Genomic DNA, 23937 nt, shown 5'->3' with positions numbered 1-23937 from the left:
ATACGAAGTTTGATGTTTTAACAGAACTTGACTGCCTTCTTTTTCGTTCAGAACTTTTCGTGCAGACTCGAATGTTTTCGCGACTCGCGTGACACTGATCACGCAACTCCGGGTACTCCCACGCGAGAACCCACACAATTGTGCGTGTTTTCGCGCGATTTGTGACGTCGAATTGAAGATGCCGTGAATTTTCCTATACAAATAGAATAGGGCAATCTCCCACATTTATACATTACTCTGTTACATGAAGTGAAATTAACTTTGTAACTCGCCTGCATATATGCCCTTCTCTTCAATTAACTTGCCCGTTTTCGGGGCACGCTAGCCCTTCCGTGCGAGCAAACACGAGATACGCCAAGTCATCACGTTTTTGTTTGCGCTTGCAAACACTCTGATTGGTGGAAATTTTCTTCTGTTTCAGAATATAGCTAGAATGTTTACTTTACAATTAAACGCTGAAAGAGCTTACTTTATTTTTTTCCAATACATCGCTTTAATCAAACTTAAAACCATTGCAGTCGACAGATATTTTTGTTTGTAACGAATCTCAATATTTTTGGTCATGCTGAGGATTATCTTTCTGATATTTGAAGAATATTTTTTTTACGAAATTAATTACCTTCGGTCAAACGTATTTACTTTGTGGTTACGAGCGTTCTTCTGATTGGATAGTGGCCCCCCGGCCGTGCGAGCAAACACGAGATACGCCAAGTCATCACGTTTTTGTTTGCGCTTGCAAACACTCTGATAGGTGGAAATTTTCTTCCGTTTCAGAATATAGGTAGAATTTTTACTTTAACAATTAAACGCTACGAGAGCTTTCTCTTGTTTTCTTCCAATATAACGCTTTAATCAAACTTAAAACCATTGCAGTCGTCAGAAATTTCTGTTTGTAACGAATCTCAATATTTTTTGTCCATGCTGAGGGTTATCTTTCCGATATTTGAAGAACATGTTTTTACGAAATTAATTGCCTTCGGTCAAACGTATTTACTTTGTGGTTGCGAGCGTTCTTCTGATTGGATAGTGGCCCCCACTGTGTAAATAGTTCACATCGAATCCAAAATAATACCGTCTCGTTTCTGAGGAAACGAAACAAAAATTATGCTAGCACAAATCGTGGGGTGTCTGTGACGCCCACACACAAATCCGTGACGCCCACAGCAAGCGTCGTTCCTAAGGCATGACATAATGCACAAGTTGGTGTTGACACGTAACGCCATCTTTGCTCGTTCGGGACAGAAGTCTGCGGCTGTAGTGTGCAGTATCGAAGGATCGGCTAAAACTTGCAGGTTTGTTTCTGACATTTTTGAGTGTTATCCTTCATTTACTACCGGTAGTGAAGAGATAAGACTCCCGTTTAATCGCACTTGATTACAATACAGTCGACGATGTTTGCATGCACAAATTCTGACAAATTTGAATTGAATCGTGTTGATGCTTGATTTTAATAAATCAAAATTTCGAATAGTTTTAGAATTAGCAGATTATTCTTCGCTTCCCCATTTTAATTCCTTTGATAGAATTGTAATTTGGCTGGTGTCACCGGTGCATTAAAGTCGAATACTTCATTTCAACCCTCATCGCTCGTTGATTTGCATTGTAGAACACGCGAAGGGCAAGAAGAGCCATATTATTTGGTTAGTACAGGTGTACATGTAAAGCTCGAATAAATGCTCAACGAGTTTTTGCGAGTTAACATTTCCAAAGTCCTTTGACAAGTTACCGGGCTAACCGACCGGACTGTTAAATACGGTTAATCAGTTAACCAGCTTTAATTGGATTTTTAAGGCCTGTTGCTTCTCTATTTGACTTTGTCTCATTAATTTTATTTTGCATGTTAATTCTTTGTTTTCGTTATTTCATTGTTTTCGTTCGCTTTCGTGTTTTCGTTCATTTATATTTTGTAAGGTTTTTTTAATGCATAATTTCGCTTTGTTTCGTTTGGCTATTCCTGTAAGTTTCACCGTTAGGTGAAAAAAAAAAAAGAAACCACCAATTGTTATCCGTCTTCAAGGTTTAGTACCGTTCGCCACGATAGATCGCTTCTCAAGGATTTTAATTTCTCATCGTTTGTTCCTGTAGCCGTATCTGGTTTGTAAGTCTCTTTTCTGGTTGTTCTCTTTTCGTTTTTTTCTTGTCGCTTTCTTTTCATTTTATTTTATCGTAACTTGTTATTTTCGTGTTTCTCTTTTTTAGAAACCGTATCTCTTCGCATTTGACCGTTCTACGTATTACCCTCTTTTCCCCCCCAAAAAAAAAAAAAGTGTGCGGAACAACTCCAACTTCGATTTGTTAAATAAACTTGTACATACGGTATGTATGGCAGTCACAAGGCCATTACGAATAATTTCGTAAATTATCCACTTCATTCCATGTTTACTTAGCGACAATAAAAAAAAGCAAAGTTACATGTATGCATAGAAAGGATATGAAGTGCAAAACCGAGCACCGTTTTGTTACAAAGAGGGCCTTCACCATAAAAATCATGGTTGTATGACCCCCTCACACCCACCCCACCCCCCCCCTCCTCATAGCATGCTGCAAGAGCCGCCCACACTCAGTAGAGGTTAGACTAATTGTTCTACGGGTGACACACTTACGGTTGCAATTAAAATTATGTTACCATGGCAACTCAGTTTCCTATCCTGTGTTGTACTGAATGTCCTAAGAACTTCAAGGACTCGTGTTTAATTCGAATTCCACTTGACATTGTCATGCATATGGTTTTGCACTACAATCCCTTAGAGTATCAAATCATAATTAGACATACATGCTAATGTCCTTGTGTTTTTACAAGCAGTCGTCTTCTCAGCTGCCCCTCATCACTGCTTTGAATTCTAAAATATAACTTGCGTATACCGTCGCTTGCATCTAAGCGTAAAAACTCGCCGCCGAAACATGCATATGATATAACTGGATATCAAACGTGGCACGATTCGCCATCAAACGTTGAAGTTTAGCAGACCGTAACGGCAACTGACTTTCACGCTCAAAATGTTCACAACAAACATTGAGAACGGATGAAACTTTACACTAGAAGTGATTCAAGTTAATCTGCAAATGCATATCGACACATCGGAGACACAGATCAGGAACAATTTCTTTAGAGGTCTCTATATCCAATCCTTCTGCCATTTCGAAATCGGAATGTGTTGAACTTTCGGCGGCGTTACGGTCTGCCAAACTTCAAGGTTTGATGACAAATCGCTGCATGTCTCGTTTAATCCTAATTAGATCATGTTTCAGCGGCGAGTGTTCACACTTAGATGCAAGTGACGGTATATCACTCAATAAATGTATTTTTATCCCATCCACAGATACCAGTAAAGATGGGTGGAAATCAATCCAACCTTCCTCCTCGACCTCTGGGTTTTGAATATATGTGTATCGCCATTCGTGAAACAGATACAATGCGTGTCATTCTTGGTACAGATCGTGAGATAAGCATCATCCGACAAGTTGTTGAAGAATCATGGCCTAAAGGTATACAGGAAGAAACGTTCAAAATGAATGGCGTTTATCAGTTCAAGTTGAAAGGGAATCCATTCTCGACTGTCGACACTGATGAATCGTCAACTGAAGCAGTAGACTCCAGGAAGATGGCAGCAAATGTCCTACACAGGCTCTACCAAGATGGATGGAGGCTTCTGATGGCTGGTGACTATACGCAAAGGATAGATATTGCTACCTGGATCTTTAAGAAAGACCCAGTTGCTGTATGCCCATCCCTACCACTGCTCATTGTGGGCCTTAGCAGCTGGGATACTTTAATGGTACTGAATGCACCAACGGAGCTTCACCAGACGTTCAAAGATGTTGTAGAGAGGTCCTGGCCGAAAGGAATACAAACATGGACTTATGAGGAAGATGTTTTGAAGATCAAATTGAACGGCTATCCCTGGTATGCTGATGGAGAGGAAACAGTCCATGCACGAGTGATTCTCCACACACTTGTGAATGAGCTTCTCATCCGACAGTGGAAGTTATATGCAAACTCCAACCTTAGAAGTAGTGCAAACACCCTTTTTTTTGAACATGATCCAAACATCGCACCAGGGCTGCAGCCTATTCCAGCACACTTCACAATAAGCTTCAGCAGCGATGACTTGCTAAGGCTGATTGGCAATCCAGAGGGCTTGGTGTCTCCTGTCCGAAACGTTCTCCAAACCTATTGGGCCAGGGGCATCAAAAAGGAAGAACGCTATGCCGAGAGCTGGCAATTCAAGCTACATGGAACCCCATGGCGGGCATCAGGTCAGGAAGAAGTGGACTCAAGATTTCTGGTCGTGAAGCTGTTAGAAGCCATGCAAGCAAATGGGTGGACTTTGGTCGCTTGTGTTGACTACTCATGGAAATCGCAAGATAAAAGCAGTCTGCTCTTCAGACAGTCCCAGCCAAGACAGTCACCATTTCTTTGCATAAGCTTGAATGAGTTTAACAAACTGCGACTGATAAATGCGCCAGATGATGTCACAAAGGTTAGTGTTAATGAATAATACTATGCTTTTGCCCTTACTTCTCAATGTCAGTTGCCAGTTTAGAAGTTCACAGAAAATATTCTCAGAAGACAAATTGTTAGCACAGTGAAAACAATACTTAGTGCACAGGACGAAATACCAAGAATCCGTAAACGGAAACGTTGCGGAAACATGTGTCACCGTTGCGGAAACATGACGGACAACTCGTGTTTCCGTCTGCGGTTTTGTGGCGTTTACTCGTGTTTCCGTTGCTGCGGACACAGCGGAACCGGACCACTTTTTTACATGTTTCCGTCATGTTTCAGCTGAAGGAAACAACGGTTTCCGCAAGCGGAACCTCGTGGTTACCTTTGCGGATACACGCGATAACGTTCCGGAAATATGTTTTGTTTCATGTTTCCGTCGACGTATACAGACCTAAAGTTTGCGGATACACGCGATAACGTTCCGGAAATATGTTTTTTTTCATGTTTCCGTCGACGTATACAGACCTAAAGTTTGCGGATACACGCGATAACGTTCCGGAAATATGTTTTTTTTCATGTTTCCGTCGACGTATACAGACCTAAAGTTTGCGGATACACGCGATAACGTTCCGGAAATATGTTTTTCTCATGTTTCCGTCGACGTATACAGACCTAAAGTTTGCGGATACACGGGATAACGTTCCGGAAATATGTTTTTCTCATGTTTCCGTCGACGTATACAGACCTAAAGTTTGCGGATACACGGGATAACGTTCCGGAAATATGTTTTTCTCATGTTTCCGTCGACGTATACAGACCTAAAGTTTGCGGATACACGGGATAACGTTCCGGAAATATGATTTTTGCTGGTTTCCGTCGACGTAAACAGGCCTAAAAGTGACGGAAATACTAGGTAACGTTCCGGAAACATGTTATTTTTTCTTGTTTCCGTTGACGTGATCAGGCCCAATACTGGACGCGTAATTGTGTGATAGCAGTTGCGGACGCCGATAGTTTCTACCAAAACTTTATTTATTTTCCTCGTTATTTTACTGATCTTGTTTTTGAAAAAGTCTTACGCGTCATAACATAACTTGCTGGCAAATCTGGAAATGGAAACAACCTGATTGTCCCCAAGAATAAAGGAAAATGATATATGTTTTATTAAAATGTATATTGATCATGAACGTTTCAAGGTTCCACACTGTTCGTTAAAGCTAAAAAATTTGTATGAGTGGTTATCACACAGTCAATACACTCAGTCCAGTGGCTATCAATCAATGCGTACTGCCCAACTAGGGGCATTGGTCCGACAGGGCCGTACAGATGCCGTCTCGGTTCTGGTTACACGGGCACTTGTGCGACATTGTTTCTCGCTGCTCAAGCCATTTAAATGAGCCTCGTCTAGTTTTGATTTAATGTTCCTGAGCTTGGTGCGTTCCCACGTCAGTTTTCTTGTTTTTCTTGGCTTTGGACCACTCGTCGAATCTGGATCATCGATTTCACTTTCCTCTGATGACATAAAGTCAATCGCATTCGGGGAAGATAGGATTTCTTTCGCCTTGTCTTTGTCATTTTCTGAAAGAGTGCTTTTCTGTAGACTTTGGAGGCGCCTGGATAGTTTCTAAAAGATAGAAAGGGAAAACGCATCAAAAAAAGAACTTTAACTTTCTGTTTAACTAAAAATATTGTTTTTTAGAACTTTATTAAAAGGCTGATTCTCACCGAGTTAAGTACAAGCACAAGAGCGCATAAGAAGATTGAACACACTCTTTCTTATCATCCTGTTCTCAACATGCACAGGAATAATAAGCCCCGAAGGGATACGAAAAGCACTAGAAGAACGAATAGTTTCGTTTTCTTTTGGTTTTTGTTTATTTCTAATCGGACAGTGTCTGCTCTTCTTATGCGCTTATGTTTATGGCCAGTGAAAACCAGTCTTACAAAAGTTAATGCCAATCGTTTGAGAGAAATAAAGGATAAAGCTGAAACTCTCCAGTTAATCATCAAGGAGCAACAATGTATGTTTCTTATACTTACTCTCTTTAAACGATTGTTCCGCTTAACTTTTCGTCTGTGTTCCTCGAACTTGCTATTTGCATTGTTTTTCTGGTTGCATCGTCACGTAAGGATCTCCAGTGTTGTTGAACGGCAACTAAAATGCAACAGAATATTTATCAATAAGGGAGGCTACTTACGGCGTTTCGCCAATTACAAGCCCAAAATACATGTACTTCATGTACAGATCTAGAGCGCTAACAATTAAACAAACTTAAAACGAAATTTAAGTCTACATCATTTCAAATTTATTGAGGCCCTTTAAAACTGTTTAACTGAGAATAATAATGTTAAAACGAGCAATCAAAAAGACAAAAAAAATTGGTAATGTACATACAACATTAACGAGAAAATTTACCTCTTATGATAGCCTTTTCCCATTTTTTTCTTGCCATACACTGACTGCACTTCTTTGACAACTTTCTTTGCCATGGCCTGGTTTGATGGACTAGCTATTAAACCTACGATAGAGGTAATGATCGGTAATGAATAAAAGACTATACAAACCAACCCATTACGCATAATTAACTGCTAAATTGAAGCAGTTAAATCTACGGTGGCCCAGAAGGGACAACGCTTCTTCTTGAAAATGCAGTGTTGTTCGTAAATTCAGTTCTAAAAATAACAGTTAGATTTCTACAGAACAACACTGCATTTTCAAGAAGAAGCGTTGTGAACTTGTCCCTTCTGGGCCACCGTATTAATCTCATCTCAATCACACAAATAATACAACGAACCCATCACAACTCGTAACAAAAAAAAACTAAAAGTTACGGTAAGCGCTCTCCTCTTCCCCACATGACTTGGCTGACGCGCAATACATGTAAGTAGATCGCAGGATATAACTGTTGTGTACTTAACAATTATTCCATGAGCGCGAGTTAGATATTAAACAATTATACTGCGAATCGCGCCTGATACTTAGCCGACGAGGCCGTAGGCCGAGTTGGCTAAAACCAGACGATATTCCGCATAATTGAGCAGGATATCTGTTTTATTATTCAACAAATTGTTACCCTGTGTACAGCCGTCCCGCTCCCCTCAAAAAAATCGGGGAGGGAACGACGTTTAAATCAGCCTGCGCGCGTATCTCTCGGCTGTTAGCATATATAACCTAACGCCCGTCTATTTAATAGGTAAACAGGCGACCTGATTGGCCAGGCAAGCGCCTTTTAATTCTCGATATAAGTAAAAGTGCCGACATGGACTGGCCGAAGTCACAAAAAAAGATAAATAAACCACTCATACTGACCGTTTTGTTAAAAAGATCCGTTTCTGTGTCATGCTAAAACAATTAGCTGCAAGGCTCACTCTCGGATTTTATCCACTTTTGATAGTTGGCTTGTCCCGAGCCAACTCTCAGCCGATAGAATCCTCAGGCTTGTCGTCCAATTGAGTGAAAGTGGTTTATTTATTGATTCGTGCTTTCACAGGCGGCCCAGGCGTTGTATGCGATCAATGTGACATATAATGTGGCCGATTGCGTAACTCTGGTTCAGCCGTTTGAGACAACTTGTACGAGAAAGCTTCGAAAATTGCTCTAAATATTACATTGTAAAGGAACTGAAATTAAAATGGCTTACCTCTTGTATTTCTTGCATAATTTTGACTTCTCTGTGTTCCTAGGGTGAGTTTTACGCCATGTTAGCTATTTTCACTTTCGACGGTTTAGTTTTTCTTTACGTCGAAAGCATAACTAAAAACCCACTCTAGGAACAGGAACTCTAGGAACACATAGAAATCAAAATAATGCAAGACAACGAAATGTAAGCCAATTTTATTTCAATAGGCCATTTCCGAGTTACCCTTTGCCTCTGTTCAAATGAAAATGAATTTGAGACTTGTAGTCTTCTATGTCTGATTCTACATGTATTAGCGTGGTCAACGAGGCACAGAGGTGAATATAAGAATAGGGCATCCTTATTGGTCGAGATACTCTGAGGCTTGGTTGCTTAGCTACGCCACCTTTGTCATCCAGATCACAGAAATCGCGCGAGATTCAAAAACTATTGCAGGTCTTCAGCACCGTTTGTTGTCTATATAAAGTACTCTTGGATTTAATCACCGATAATCATACTGTTAAGCAAATATATGCACACACTTTTGCGTAGATGAATTAGTTACATGTTTAGTTTGCAGTGAATGATATTCGGAGCGCAAAAGTAAGCTTGTAACCTTCATTATTGACAACGTTCATTGTTTACATGGGGAATGTCACACATCACCCAAAGACTCATTATTAAAACCGCCATTCGAGCGTCTCGATATTCGGTTAGCATTCAGTTTAGAAGTATAATAGTAAAATAATCTTACTCACCGAGCACTCACTATCGCTGTCTTTTGATCTCTGGAATAGTCGCCTTCTTGTTTTTGTCTAAAGATTTGACGCTTCACTTTTCAGTTGTTGATTTTCTTTGCGAATTTCCGCAACTTCGGCCAGTAACTTTCTCACAAGATTGATATCTTCTGGAGTAGCCTGATTCTCTGGAGCAGCTCTTGGGGTTTCTCGATCAGGTCTTGTATTCTCTTCATTTTCTTGTCTCGGCGATTCCATAGCACTTGCCAAACAGTCGAAATAGAACAGATGAAAAGTGCTGACACTCGCTTTCGTTGTTGAATCTTCGCTTTGCTAATTACAAATTTCCCGCCTCGCAAGTGACGCGACGCGAGTCTTTGCTGACCGAACTTGAGCCCGCATCACCATGCGCAACTGCATCTGCGCACATGTCACCTTTCGATCCTTGATGTGGATAAATTTTCGTGTGATTTCAGTGATCAATCGTGCTTTTTCGAGGAGATTTTGATCTTTTATTTAAGTATAATTTTAAATCAACGCATTAAACGAGCATAGGATGAAGAGAAAGGAAATGCATGGCGAGTCGAGTCGTCAAAAGAGGCGAACAAGATGCAGACAACGATGTGGTCATTGCCATCAGCTTCTTAGCAACCATGTACATGTAGCAACTCACAATACCACGAACACCGAAGACTGTACTTCGATGCAAGTGTAAATCAGTAGAAAACTGTGGAAAAAAAGATATATCAACTCCTCTACATCTTATTCTGTACCTAAAGATGTTCCTGGATCGAGCTCAAGTGAAAGCGAAGGTAAACTTTACGCGTTATCTTTTTTTTTATAATTTAACCTTGTGCAGTGATCAAACTCATTTGAATTTGTAATTAAGGTCTGAAAAGTGAAGGCTTGAACAACCATATTTTTAGGTTGACAAGAAAGTTTGAAACAACAGTATTTAACTGCCCATCCCTTTGGCCTTCACACGTTTGCTGTTAATTTACAACCAGTGCTCAAGGTTCTTGATTTAATCCAGGGCTCAAACAAATGACTGGTCAAGAGACAAATTATTTCTGACCAGGAAAAACATTGAATTAGGTAACATTAATTTTTTAACCCACAGTTAATTACGTGAAGACAGGCTTTATAATCCTGGCGTATCACATCAAATGTTTGGTTTTCAAACTCAATCGAACGTAAATCGAACGATTAAATTTGATGTTGTTCGGTCATCGAACGAAATCGAACTTACAAAAAATAAATGCAAATCAAACCAAAACGAACTTTCGATAAAGTTCAATGAGGTTCAATTATTCTACAATAATTGAATCAACAAAATCGAATCATTAATTGATTACAAATTAAATAATATCAAAAAAATTATGTGTCCTTTACTCCATACAATTTTTAGACCTGTGATTATACGATACCGGGTCCCATCACTTATTAAACCATGTGGTGATCAAACTGCTCGCTCATTAGGTTAATTTTTTATTTGAAATTGAAGCTACAAGCAATTGCAAACTTATCGAATTAATTCCGAATGCATAGCGATGAATGGCGAAATGGCTTACAATATATTCCGAACGCATTATACCCAGAAGTTATGTGTTATGAAAGATTATATGATGCGCCGTGAACATTTATAAACTTTTTTTGTGAGATAAATTTTTGATCTTTTGGCACGCGTCAACGAGACCAACAGATCGCGTTTACTTTTCCTGAACAGCTTACTCAAGCCGCTCGCACGGATGTGCAGTTCTGAACGGATGACCTTTGCCGCTCGCATGGATGCAAATTTTTCTTGAACAGTTGACTCAAGCCACTCGCACGGATGCACGGAATTCAAATTTATAGTTATCATTAAATTGAGGATCTTTAAGGAATCGGAGAAATTAGAAATTCAGAGTTGTAGCTAAGAAAACACTAAGCCAGCTCTTCAACAAACCCAGCTGGCTTTTCTGGCCTTGGCAGATCTAAAAGTTTACCTTTCATTGAAATTTCTGCCGGATTTAAGTTCACTTTCAGCCGGTGAAATTAGCCGGCAGCCGGCCCTTAGCGACATCCCTGGAAATTATTTTTGATTTTAAACAAGTTGTGGCCACGTGTGTAAATTAACTTGTTCAAGTGACTTTTTGGTGGGTTTAATTTTGGAGGAAATTATTATAAAGAGGGCATTTTTGATAAGGATTTTTGAATTTTCAAAATATTTAGATTGGTTTGGTTTTTTAGGATGGATTTGATTTGTTATATCGAGGTTCGTTATCTTGAAGTACTGTTCCATAAATTTTACTGTAAATTTTACAAACACTTCAAAGCAAAGGTTTCATATCATAGCAAACTCAAGTCAAAGCACACAATGCATTCTGGTACACAGGGAGTCCTTAGCTGTAGAGAAAATAACGGTCACAAAGAACATGTGTTTAGTACATACATGTAGTGCTAGGCATAGGTCTTGGCAGAAAATTTTTTTGATTGTTTCATAATGTCCTTGTGCTACTTATAGCAAACTCGGACGAAATTTCAATTTTTGCAGTAATCAATTTTCTTGATTCAAAACAAATTGATATTCAGCCAAACATAGTATACAGTGATTTGTTTCATATTTAAGGCCCATCTGTGGTAAGAATATGAGTGACTCTTGCTGTCTTATGTCTGACTGTTGGTAGCATTGGCTCTTACATGTAAGTGTTCACAGTTTTACAAGTAGCACGGTAATTCCTGTTCAGCTTGAACAATTTAAATTGTAAGATACCGCCGATTGCATCTACCTGTGAAGGCACGCGCTAAAAACATGTTTTCAAATGACGTCAAACATCAGCGTTTCAGGTGTCAAACTTTGAAGTTTAGCAGACCGAAACGCGAACTTTTGCACTCAAAATGCTCACCATAAACACTGAGTACGGGCGAAACTTTACACTAGAAATGATTCAAGTGAACCTGTGTATGCATATCGACACAGATCAGCATCAGTTTCTCAGAAGAAGTTTCTATATCTAATCTTTCCGCCATTTCGAAACCGGAATGTGTTGAAATTTCGGCGCGAAAGTTGCCGTTACGGTCTGCTAAACTTCAAAGTTTGACACCTGAAACGCTGACGTTTGACATCATTTGAAAACATGTTTTTGGCGTGTGCGTTCACAGGTAGAAGATACAATCGACAGTATGAGTCTCTTATGTACCCCTTTTATTTTAATTTAAACTAAGGCCCTTTAAAATGCAGCACACTGCACTATTTCTTTTATTCACTATTGTGTAAACTGCTACAGGAGGTTGCTTGAGAATCCTCTGAATGAGTTTCCTCTAAATGTATCTTCAGTAAAATAATAACAAGTACACTTCTTTTCTTTCAGGAGCAAGAAGAGTTTGACAGCCTTTCTGATGAGGACTTAAGTGATGTTGAGGAATTGCTTGCAACCTTTACCACCACGAACACGTCAGCAGCACACATGGATCATTTTCATATGGCTTGTTAATTTTGTCCTAGTCTGGCAATACAAGAACTATGTAAGTGACATAAATCCCTAAATCATTTTCTTGAGCCAGCTGTCCATGAATTGAATGCTCTCTGGAAAGGAGTCAAGGTGAACACTTATCGAAGCCCATCTACTGCAGTGGAAATTCATGCAGCTGTGTTGTGTTTTGCATATTCCAGCAACACGGAAACTTTGCGGATTCCTTGGCCATAGTGCAAAGAGAGGTTGCTCTCATAGCTACAAGATCTTTCCGGGTAGTTTTGGAGAACACAGGAACTACAGCGGCTTTGATGACCGAGATCAGGAGAATCTTGCTTTAATTACTGTACTATTTACAGCTGTATAGTGACTGTAAGGAGACACATCTAGTGAAAGAATACAGTACATCCTGACAGAGAAAGTTGACATTTTATATTTGCTTACAGGAACGTGCCACTTAATAGCTACATTAGTTAAAGCAAGGAGCCACTAAAAGTGTCCGTAATCGGTTAATTCACATTTTATCTTTGCTTTTAAATTGGGAAAAATATGCTGTGTATCCTGAACTATGTGAATGTGGTCACACTTTGAGGCTGCAATGTACATAAGCATTTATGTAGACTTTGGTCTTATAATGTTACAGGACTCATGTACATTTATTTGGATTGAAATTACATTGGTATGAAGTGCAACTCTATTTGAGACATCTGCCATTAGTATTTATAAGAAGATGCCACAGAAGAACCTCGATTTAACGAACCTGTATATAAAGTCATCGATTTAAAGAACTATGGTTTTGTCCCAATAATAGTGAAATATATTGAGAAGAACCCTGATTTAATGAAACCTTACTTTGCCCTTACTTAAACCGAGGTTACACTGTACTCCCCAAATGACACTATCCTGAATGTTACATAGATACTCCTTTTCTACAAATAAGACAGTTACCTTAGATGACTCAACTGCTTTAAAAATCCATCTAGCTCAAATGACAAAGAAAAATTGGCTTAAACAACCAACTAAACAACCTAACCTCTTTGAACAAACCAAACTGCTAAAAACAAACACCAAACAGACTCAATTGAAACAGCCCCCTCAAGTTAACCTGCTCAAATGACCAAACCACCTTAAATGACCAAAATAGCTCAAATGCTCCAACCAACTCAAATTATTTGCGGTAACTGGCTCAAATGACTGACATGCATCAAATGACCCAACCAGATAAAATGACCCTGTTCCAACTAATGTCCCAACTGGCTCAAATGACTCAAACTACTCAAATGATCCCACTGCTCATTTGATCAAACTGGTGCAAACAACTTATCTGGGTCAAATAACTGAACCGCATCAAATGACCCGACCGGCTCAAATGACACAATTGGCTCATGTGACCCAACTACATGACTTGACCGAACTGGCTCGGGTTCAAACCGGTGCGAACAACCCATCTGACTCAAATGGCCTAACCGGCTCAATGACACAATTTGCTCGAGTGGCCCAACTGCGTCACTTGACCCTACTGGCTCAATTGATCAAACCGGTGCAAACAACCCATCTGACTCAAATGACCAAACTGTTTCAAATAGCCCAACCGGCTCAATGACACAATTGGCTCGAGTGGCCCAACTGCGTCACTTGACCCTACGGGCTCAATTGATCAAACCGGTGCAAACAATGCATCTGACTCAAATGACCAAACTGTCTTAAATGGCCCAACCAGCTCAATGACACAATTGGCTCAAGTGGCCCAACTGCGTCACTTGACCCTACTGGCTCAATTGATCAAACCGGTGAAAACAACCCATCCGACTCAAATGTCCAAACTGTCTCAAATAGCCCAACCGACTCAAATGATACTATTGGATCAAGTGATCCAACTGCATCAATTGACCCATTGGGCTCAAGTGATCAAACCGGTGCAAAGAACCCTTCGGACTCAAATGACCAAAGCGTCACAAATGACCCAACTGGTTCAAATGACACAATTGGTTAAGTGACTCAACTGGGTCAAGCACTCCAACCAGTGCAAACAATCCATCTGACTCAAATGACCAAACCAGCTCAAATGACACTATTAGGTCAAGTGATGCAACTGCATCAATTGACCCATCTTGCTCAAGTGATCAAACTGGTGCAAACAATTAACCCATCTGACTCAAATGACCAAACCATCTCAAATGACTCAACCAATTCAAATGACCCAACCAACTCAAATAGCACAATTGGCTCAAATGACCTAACTGCATGACTTGACCCTACTGGCTCAATTGATCAAACCGGTGCAAACAACCCATCTGACTCAAATGACCAAACTGTTTCAAATAGCCCAACCGACTCAAATGATACTAATGGGTCAAGTGATCCATTTGCATCAATTGACCCATCGGGCTCAAGTGATCAAACCGGTGCAAACAACCCATCTGACTTAAATGACCAAACCATCTCAAATGACTCAACCAACTCAAATGACCCAACCGGCTCAAATGATACAATTGGCTCATGTGACCCAACTACATGACTTGACCCATCTGGCTCAGGTTCAAACCGGTTTGAACAACGTAAACCCATCTGACTCAAATGACCAAACTGTCTCAAACCCCCATAAAAGCCCAACCGACTCAAATGATACTATTGGGTCAAGTGATCCAACTGCATCAATTGACCCATTGGGCTCAAGTGATCAACCCGGTGCAAACAACCCATCTGACTCAAATGAAGAAACCATCTCAAATGGCCCAACCGGCTCAATGACACAATTGGCTCAAGTAACCCAACTGTGTCACTTGGCCCTACTGGCTCAATTGATGAAACCGGTGCAAACAACCCGTCGGACTGAAATGACCAAACTGTCTCAAATGGCCCAACCGACTCAAAAGATACTTTTGGGTCAAGTGATCCAACTGAATCAATTGACCCATCGGGCTCAAGTGATCAAACCGGTGCAAACAACCTGACTCAAACAACCTGACTCTGACTCAAATGAAGAAACCATCTCAAATGGCCCAACCGGCACAATTGATCAAACCGGTGCAAACAACCCATCTGACTCAAATGACCAAACTGTCTCAAATAGCCCAACCGACTCAAATGATCCATTGGGTCAAGTGATCCAATTGCATCAATTGACCCATCTTGCTAAAGTGATCAAACTGGTGCAAACAACCCATTGGACTCAAATGACCAAACCATCTCAAATGACTCAACCAACTCAAATGACCCAACCAGCTCAAATAGGACAATTGGCTCAAATGACCCAACTACATGACTTGACCCAACTGGCTCAGGTTCAAACCGGTGCGAACAACCCATCTGACACAAATTAAATGACCAAACTGTCTCACTCAAATGGCCTAATCCACTCATGATCAATGACACAATTGGCTCGAGTAACCCAACTGCGTCACTTGGCCCTACTGGCTCAATTGATCAAACCGGTACAAACAACCCATCTGACTCAAATGAAGAAACCATCTCAAATGGCCCAACCGGCTCAATGACACAATTGGCTCGAGTAACCCAACTGCGTCACTTGGCCCTACTGGCTCAATTGATCAAACCGGTGCAAACAATGCATCTGACTCAAATGACCAAACTGTCTCAAATAGCCCAACCGACTCAAATGATACTAATGGGTCAAGTGATCCAACTGCATCAATTGACCCATTGGGCTGAAGTGATCAAACCGGTGCAAACAACCCATCTGACTTAAATGACCAAACCATCTCAAATGACTCAACCAACTCAAATGACCCAACCGGCTCAAATGACACAACCGTCACAAATGACCCAACCAGCTCAAATGACCCAACCAGCTCAAATCACCCAACTGGCTCAAATGACACAATTGGCTCAAATGACACAACTGCTTCAAGTGATCAAACCGGTACAAACAACCTATCGGACTCAAATGACCAAACCGTCACAAATGACCAAATTGTTTTAAATGACCCAACCGGCTCAAATGACACAACTGCTTCAAGTGATCAAACCGGTACAAACAACCCATCGAACCCAAATGACCAAAACGTCCAAATGACCAAAACGTCACAAATGACCCAACCGGCTTAAATGGCACAATTGGTTCAAGTGACTCAACTGGGTCAACCACTCCAACCAGTGCAAACAACCCATCTGACTCAAATGACCCAACCGGCTTAAATGACACAATTGGCTAAAGTGATCAAACCAGTGCAAATAACCCAATTGACTCAAATAATAACTGCATCAAATGACCCAACCAGCTCAAATGATGCAACTGGATTAATAAAAAAAACTTGATTACAATTTGCATGTTTGCAGTGATGTTCTAGCAGGCTGCACTGTATTGTGATAAATATCTATTAATGGGATATGTTTATCAATCATCACAACAAAACGCACTTAGAAAGCCCTGTTACTTTCCTTTTAAACGATGATAACATGTCATGAGTGAGATTTCATTTCTCTTACTAAACTTGTCTCACAAATATGCTTTAATTTACTCAAAAAGTTAAGGTTGATAGACCATCTCGTGTTGGTTTTTTATGTAGCAAACAAATTGGAGATCCGTCTTCAGAAAGATAACGAAAACAAACAGCAGAAATCCGCTAACGTAAATTTGACGGAAACAGACAACAGCAGAAATCCGCTAACGTAAATGAGAAAAAAAGGAGAAACCTAACGTAAATTTGACGGAAACAAACAACAGCAGAAATCCGCTAACGTAAATGTGACGGAAACAAACGGCAGAAATCCGCTAACGTAAATTTGACGGAAACAAACAACAGCAGAAATCCGCTAGCGTAAATGTGACGGAAACAAACAACAGCGGCAATCCGCTAATGGAAATGTGACGGAAACGTAAACTCGCATTTCCGTTGCGGAAACATGACGGAAACGTGATATTATCACAGAGATTTGGATTTTCACGTTTCCGCAGCACGTAAACGTGACGGAAACATAGAGTTCTATGTTTCCGTCATGTTTCAGAAATACGGAAACGTGCGTTTTCGTCCTGTGGTGGCTTCTATTTAAATGTTACACTCAGGCTCTTGGTATTGTTATTTCTACTCTTTTCTTGGTGTTTGGAAATATCATGACGAAACACTTCCTCTTGTTTTTTTACTACATCAAATCATACAGATTTGGGGAAGCAATTTTTTTCAGTCTGGCCCTCCCTTAGCTTCCCAAAATTGGATATCTGACCTCAGCCTATAATAACCCCTTCCCCTCCGCCATATTCCACCACTTTGCCGTTTAAGCAAAAGTCATAGATAAGACACTTAGAATAACTTCCCTCTCCTCCGCAGAGGCCTTGTATTTTTTTGGTTGGGCGGGGAAATGGGGAGAGGTGAAAATTAAGCACCTGGAGCCTGGGGAGAATCGAAACAAAAGCGTGCGGGAGACACTGGGAAGGGAAACGGTAAGGCTGCTTCGTCTTTCCCGTAATCCCCTGCGCTCCCCCTATTTTTCATTTTTCGTGTTTTTCGCCTCCCCCCACTGAAGGAGCCTCAGGGGAGGAGAGAGGAATTACTTGGCAGTTCTGAAGTTCAAGCAGTAGTTAAAGTAAACCTCTTGAAAGAACTTATGCAAAAATTTGAGATCTGAGTGGTAAAGGTGATAGTCTTGTATAGTAACAGTGCGGCTTATTAATTTACAGTCCAATCTACACTAGCAGGATTTGTTGTCCTGACCATGTGTCGATCAATGCACCCTACTATGTCTTATTATAATATAGACCTTTTCACAACGGCTGCCAGTTAATAATTTCTTCCCCACAAAAGTGTACCATCTGCTCATACCTAAACAGCTTGCATCTATTTTTGACTTTATTAACCAACTTAATTGCCAGAGAGACAGCAGGGCCAAGAGGCGACGCTGTCGAGGCGGCAGAATCATAGAGCCGTGTGCGTATGAGTGTATAGGCAGAGAAAATCTTAAGTTCTGCGTAAGGGACTTATTTTACCATATTTGGGTGTAAGTAAACCCCATATTTGGGTTGCATTGTTCTTCCCAACTGGTTCCCAGTCTCTCACTCCTTGCTAGAGAGCAAATGACCAAAATGGCGTCCACGCGGCTCGCTGTTAAAATTTTCAATGTGGTCATTCATCCCTTTACCGATAGATACACCTTTAGGGAATTATAAATCGAAAGAGAATACCCTACAGAATATTCGACCGCCGAAAAAATGAACATCAAGGTCTTCAAAGCGATGAAATAATCTTTCGACTTTGGAGTCCTTTGATTTACGATCGAAGAGACATGAAAATCAAAAGTAGACTGTCCACAGCCTCTCGATTTTTCAACGCAAAAAAGCAAACGAAGCGAGCGCAAAGCGCGTGCGCGCGTGGGGAGCGGGGGTGGTAAGCGAGCGAAGCGACCCACCCTCCAACCCCTTGCTTCTTCCGTTTCGCGCTGGCATCCAGTTCTCTCGCCGTGCTCACCGCGCGCTCATCAATCGAAAAACATGAAAAAATAGAGGGCTGTGGACAGTCTAATCAAAAGCGGACTGTTGACTTCAAATAGAGTTTTCTTGACTTATGAGAATGCTGAAGTCGGGTAAATGCTTCCTTTTAATTAGTGTTGATTGTGTTTATAGTAGTTGTTTGACCGATGATTTATTTCAAATCAAATACCGTTGATATTTTATTTGGCACGCATTTTCGCTCCGCGTAGGAATAACATCAATACAAAGCGACGCTCACTAAAATTACTGCATGTCATACACACAAGAAAGTCAAAATTGTTTTGCTTCTAACGGCAAATGTAATGTTAACTTGAATAAAATTTTTGTCTCCAAATAATCCTTGACCGTTCAAGTTTTGTATTCGGTTCAAATTTTTCAAGTTTTGCGTAACTGAACATGACACACCGCATGCGAGACTGAAATCTGACCCGTGCATTACTGTCTCTGATTACTGAAAATTATTTTTAAAAAAGCATCTTAGCAGTTTTGATTTTGGGATTTGATTTATAAGAAGTTCTTGAAATGCAACTATCCCTTTTGTGGACGGAAACATTTTAACCATCGCAAGCCTGTGTCATTTATGAACACCAGAGAAATAGCACTTTTTTCGCATATTACCTAAAATACAATAGTTCTATCAAAAACCATTCAATATCTGTTCTTATGAACAAACATGAGTATTTCGCTCGTTGGCACTTACCGATAGGTACAACTAGTATTCTAACATTAACATTTTACATTTCTCTTTCTTGTGTCATTCAGATTTGCCAAGAAGTAATTCAGTCTCAGTATGTCCTTGGTGTTCGAAGGACACAGCTTTACGGCACCAGTCTTGAGTTCAAACTTAATGGCGACCCATGGAGCTATGGAATGCATACGGATGGTCATGACGGAATCCACGGAAGAAATTTGATATGCCATTTAATTGCTGCTCTGGCAAGCCGTCACTGGAGGCCAGTCATATCAGCAGACGTGTCAGCCAAAATCATTAACCGAAACAATCGTGAAAATTATCGAAAAGATGTGGACAGTATATTCTTCACATATGACCCCACATCAGTGCAAGCAACAGCATCGGCTCCTTAAGCCCAGCCACCACCTTATGGCTTACGTACTTTCACAGAGTGGGCCAGCACCACCATATGGTGCTCCCCCACCAGTTGGTGCCCCTCCCCCTCCATTTGCTCCCCCAGCCTACGGAGCATATCTTTCTGCTCAGTAAAGCAGCCATGGAACAGTACCAAACACGGTCTTGTATATAGTATGGTGTCCAGGCAGGACCTCGTTTTTAGTACCAAAACATTAGGTTTTTACATTAGGTTTGTATTTAGTACGTACTGGTATATATTATAGTAACTAAGCAAAAAATCGGTTCCGAAAAACTGTCTGTAGGATTTGATATCAGATATTATATTATGCACGTAACACATACGAAAAAACATAATGTTTCAAATTGTGCTGTCTCAGAAAATATCCATGCCCCCCTCCCTAAAAAGACAACTCCCAATCCTCTGGAAATTCCAGTTTAGCTGTAAAAAATGGGTTTTTGAGATCCCCCACTGAGCTCCTAGGAATTTAAATAACCTTCCATAGGGTGGGTATGGATATTATCTGGAACCACTCATTACATGCAGTGGCGTGTTATTTTTGCATTACATAAGCAGTTCTTAGATAGGGTTGATAGGTTTAATTATATTAAAGAAGCCTTGCATTGCCTTGTATCAGTGTCGTAGCATGAGGAGGTACCTGGGAGGGGGTGCCCCCCCCAAAAGATGTAGCTAACACAAAGTAAAAATATTCAAAAATAGAACAGTAATAATGTTTTATCTCATCAATGGTTTTACTTCAGTTACAAATTGCTGGAAATACAGTCTGAACTCTATTAAGCGGCCACCCTCTATTAAGCAGCCACTTTCCAAAGTCCCGATTTATTTGTCAGTTAACTGCTATATTTGTTACCTCTATTCAACGGCCACCTCTATTAAGCGACCGCGGCCACCTTTTTCTGTCGCAAAAGTATTATTTATGTGGTTTTTTTACCTCCATTAAGCGGCCAGCAAATTATCTTTCGAAGGGAAATGGTGAAATGTCTTGAGCACAATTTTTTTACATACTAACTGTTGATGCAAAAAGGCCTAAGAAACTTGTCAACATTGTTTGGAATATTTTTCCGTACATTATCAACCCAAAGAAATACACTGTACATTTTCAACTACGTGCACTCTGTGTTGGAGCTAGAACTTTGCATGGGCTGGAAATGCACTTGATGTTTTGTTACAATGAGTTTTGGATTTATTTTCATATATGTTCACTTTTTAAAAGCATTTTGCTATATAGAGTCAATAAAATCATGTTACTGCAATTCATAAACACTTGATGTGACTCAATGATTTAAGGTCTCCGCACACGTGGGGACATGTCGCTGGGACATGTCGCGGGGACGAATTTGCGGCAGTTTCGTCCCTGCGGCTTGTTGCACGGAATTCGACTCATTGAACTTCGTGTAACATGTCGCAGGGACAAAATGTTGCAGGAATTCGTGTTGCACGCGCCAAAAATGATCAGCACACACGAAGGGACATGTCGCTCCGACATGTCCCCGCTACATTTTCTTGCGTGTGAACACGCTGCTACATGTCCCCGTTACACGTCCCTGCTTCATGTCCTCTCAGTGTGAGCAACACAAGATTTTGTCGCTGCTACATGTTGCTGTGACATGCCCCTGCGTCTTGACCCCACATGTGCGGAGACCTTTACAAGTTCTCTAAATATAATACTTGAATACTTGACTTTAGAAGTCATGGGCTTGAACTCATTAATGGCTAGCTTCAAGATACCTTTTTGCTCGAATAAGCGCACACGCAATCAAAAGTGCACAACTCGTCGAACAAAATGGCAAATGAGTGTTTTGTTTTTGTTGTAAAGATCAGATCTTTACAAGTGTATTGAAACCTTAATTTTGTGAAACTCAAGTATTGGTTAAAAATGAAAACTCACGTTTTCTAGCCTCGTTAATTAACTTTCTCATTTCGAGATAAAACGGTGAAGCCATAGATGTTAACATTTTTCCTCGGGACAATTCCTGGTGCCTCTCCTTCGCTGATTTTTCGTAAACAGCGCCCATGAATGGACCATAACAGTTTTTTTCGTTGACGCAAACATTTTCGCTGAGTCGTGTTCTTTTAAATTCTGTCAAGTTAAACACACTTTTGGAAGGTCCCATTTTCTGGGAATAAAACATGCCGTTTAAAATGTATATATAAAAAAAGAATAACAAAAGTAACATATACAGTCCTATAGTTCTATAGTTACAAATTTCACGTAAGGAGCTTGCGAAGACAATAAAAAAGCTTATTATAACCTCAGATAACAGTTTAGTGAGCTCACTAAGAAAATAGTTCTCGGCACAGATCGATAAGAAAAATATGCTAGTCTGCACTCAGAAAGCCTGTCATTCTCGTCAGGGGCACCGTGACAGACCCGTTAGAGAGTTCAAAAGTTTAAACTACGAGCGCGCGCGAAAGGAGGATATTAGCCTGCGCGGGACGACGTTACATTGATCTTTGTATCCGCTGTGTAAAGAACTGTTCAACGAAAAAAACAAACCCACGGTGAATCTCTCTAACAACACGTTTCAAACTCTTCTCCCTCAACACTCATGCGTTTCTGCAGTTGCACCGCCACATTGATATAAAAGAACAGACCCTTCTCCGTTAGGCCATTTCCAGTTGTAAATAAACTTCCCAGTGACATGCAACCAATTGTGCCATCTTGTAGGCTGCTAAGACCAGTCACTTTTTTCATCATTTCGTTACAGTACGTTGGGGAAAAAAACGCCATCGTTTTAATAGCCCCAGCCCAGCTAGTTGTTTTTGGCCTTATATTCTTTATCATTCTTGAGATATTTGTATACCTCCTTTTTTTAAAAAATCTTTTCTCCATCGTCTTCTCTTTTGACGCGGTTCTGTGGTTGGAGGGCGGCTATGGGGGACTGTTTGGGCCAGGAAGTTTTTGACATAATAGGCGCACATATCCCTGGAGATGTGAAAACTCTGTTTGTCTCCTGTGACTGTTTTGTCGCAACAGAAACAACTTCTGTCAGTGGTTTTGTAGCTGCATTTTCTCCTCGTAAACAACATATGTCTGTTCAGTTAGATAACTTTACTTTCCGTTCATACAGTCTCAGTTAAAGAATAAGGCATATGGCTAAGCTGTAAAAAGCAATCTCTGTGGTGCAATCGACGGGTTAGCACGTTCGACTGTTGAACAAGAAGTTGAAAAATTCAAATTGTTCGATCCCATCAGGACGGGACTTTTAATTTTGTGTTAAGGAAAAGACTGTAGCATGAAAGAATGGCACAAATGAACGACAAAAGCTCCTGTGGGCATTGCAGAACTTAGCTATCATTATATACTACACTATTATGCCATTTCCGAGTTACTCGTTGCCTCTGTTTCAAAACGAGTCTACGTGAAAAACCATCAAAATGAAAATGAGTTTGATTTGCATGAAAATGGACCTGTAGGTGAAACTCATTTTCATATGAATGGCTTCGCTCGTAGACTCGTTCTGAAGCAGAGGCAAAGGGTAACTCGGAAAGGGCCTTTGGGATCGCACTTTTTCAGACTATGGTCTAACAAATGTCAACCTCTTCAAACTGACCTCCGCATTCTATATGCCCTTTTAGTGGATTTGCCTCAGTATTAAAAATTAACTTTATTCTATTTTCAGCATATTTTCATCAGTGCATAAAGTTAAGCCTGCTACGTGTATATCACATAAGCTCGCATAGCAAGTACATATTTTTCAAGTGACGTCGATTCGACCAGCGTGGTTTCCGTAGTGTAGTGGTTATCACGTCCGCCTAACACGCGGAAGGTCGCCGGTTCAAGCCCGGCCGGAAACAGTTATCTTTTTATTTTTTTATTTTTTATAAATACAGTCGACCTTCCCTAAGCAATCACTTCCCATAAGTGACCAATTTTCCAAAATATCAAAATTTTTCCAGTCAAATCGACTACCCCTCGTAGGCGACATCGACCACTTTTGGAATTTTCTATTGTTTTTACCCTTTCGGTGAGCATCCATGCGAAGCCAATCGGGTTACGAGATACCTTACGTCCCTGATATGACGATACAGTTTGCTGCGGCGGGACTCCTTTTAGTGGACTATACGAAGAGGCTCCGCTCGAAAGGGGTACCGTTTTCATGCGGGGGTATGTAAAAGGGTAGGGATTT

At 40.5% G+C, this 23937-nt stretch overlaps 2 protein-coding genes, 1 long non-coding RNA gene and 1 other non-coding gene across 8 annotated transcripts in view; 3 read left to right on the top strand and 1 right to left on the bottom strand.

Annotated features, from left to right (window-relative positions):
- Window positions 1–23937, top strand: part of LOC144628960 (uncharacterized) — a 469155-nt gene that overhangs the window by 149724 nt on the left and 295494 nt on the right.
- Window positions 1103–21056, top strand: LOC144629038 (uncharacterized). 5 transcript variants are annotated; one of them, XM_078487197.1, is made up of 5 exons: window positions 1103–1292; window positions 2200–2238; window positions 2287–2316; window positions 3321–4481; window positions 19461–21056. In XM_078487197.1, the coding sequence occupies exons 4-5, from the start codon at window positions 3333–3335 to the stop codon at window positions 19782–19784; spliced, it is 1473 nt and encodes a 490-aa protein (XP_078343323.1). In that variant the 5' UTR covers window positions 1103–1292; window positions 2200–2238; window positions 2287–2316; window positions 3321–3332; the 3' UTR covers window positions 19785–21056. The 5 variants fall into 5 exon arrangements, with proteins under 5 accessions (XP_078343323.1, XP_078343324.1, XP_078343327.1 ...); XM_078487201.1 differs by lacking the exons at window positions 1103–1292; window positions 2200–2238; window positions 2287–2316 and adding exons at window positions 1331–1640; window positions 2018–2098; XM_078487198.1 differs by lacking the exons at window positions 2200–2238; window positions 2287–2316.
- Window positions 5461–9449, bottom strand: LOC144628174 (uncharacterized). The gene is made up of 4 exons (XR_013566217.1): window positions 8823–9449; window positions 6864–6966; window positions 6488–6602; window positions 5461–6071 (listed from the first exon to the last, which is right to left on the bottom strand). It is a non-coding gene; the product is annotated as an uncharacterized LOC144628174 (long non-coding RNA).
- Window positions 23533–23605, top strand: Trnav-aac (transfer RNA valine (anticodon AAC)). The gene has a single exon. It is a non-coding gene; the product is annotated as a tRNA-Val (tRNA).

The sequence above is a fragment of the Oculina patagonica genome, chromosome 10 (assembly GCF_052425735.1).
Source record: "Oculina patagonica isolate OP01 chromosome 10, crgOcupat, whole genome shotgun sequence".
Taxonomy (NCBI): Eukaryota; Metazoa; Cnidaria; class Anthozoa; order Scleractinia; family Oculinidae; genus Oculina; species Oculina patagonica.
Note: the sequence above shows the minus strand (reverse complement) of the source record. Positions and strands in the feature narration are given on the sequence as shown.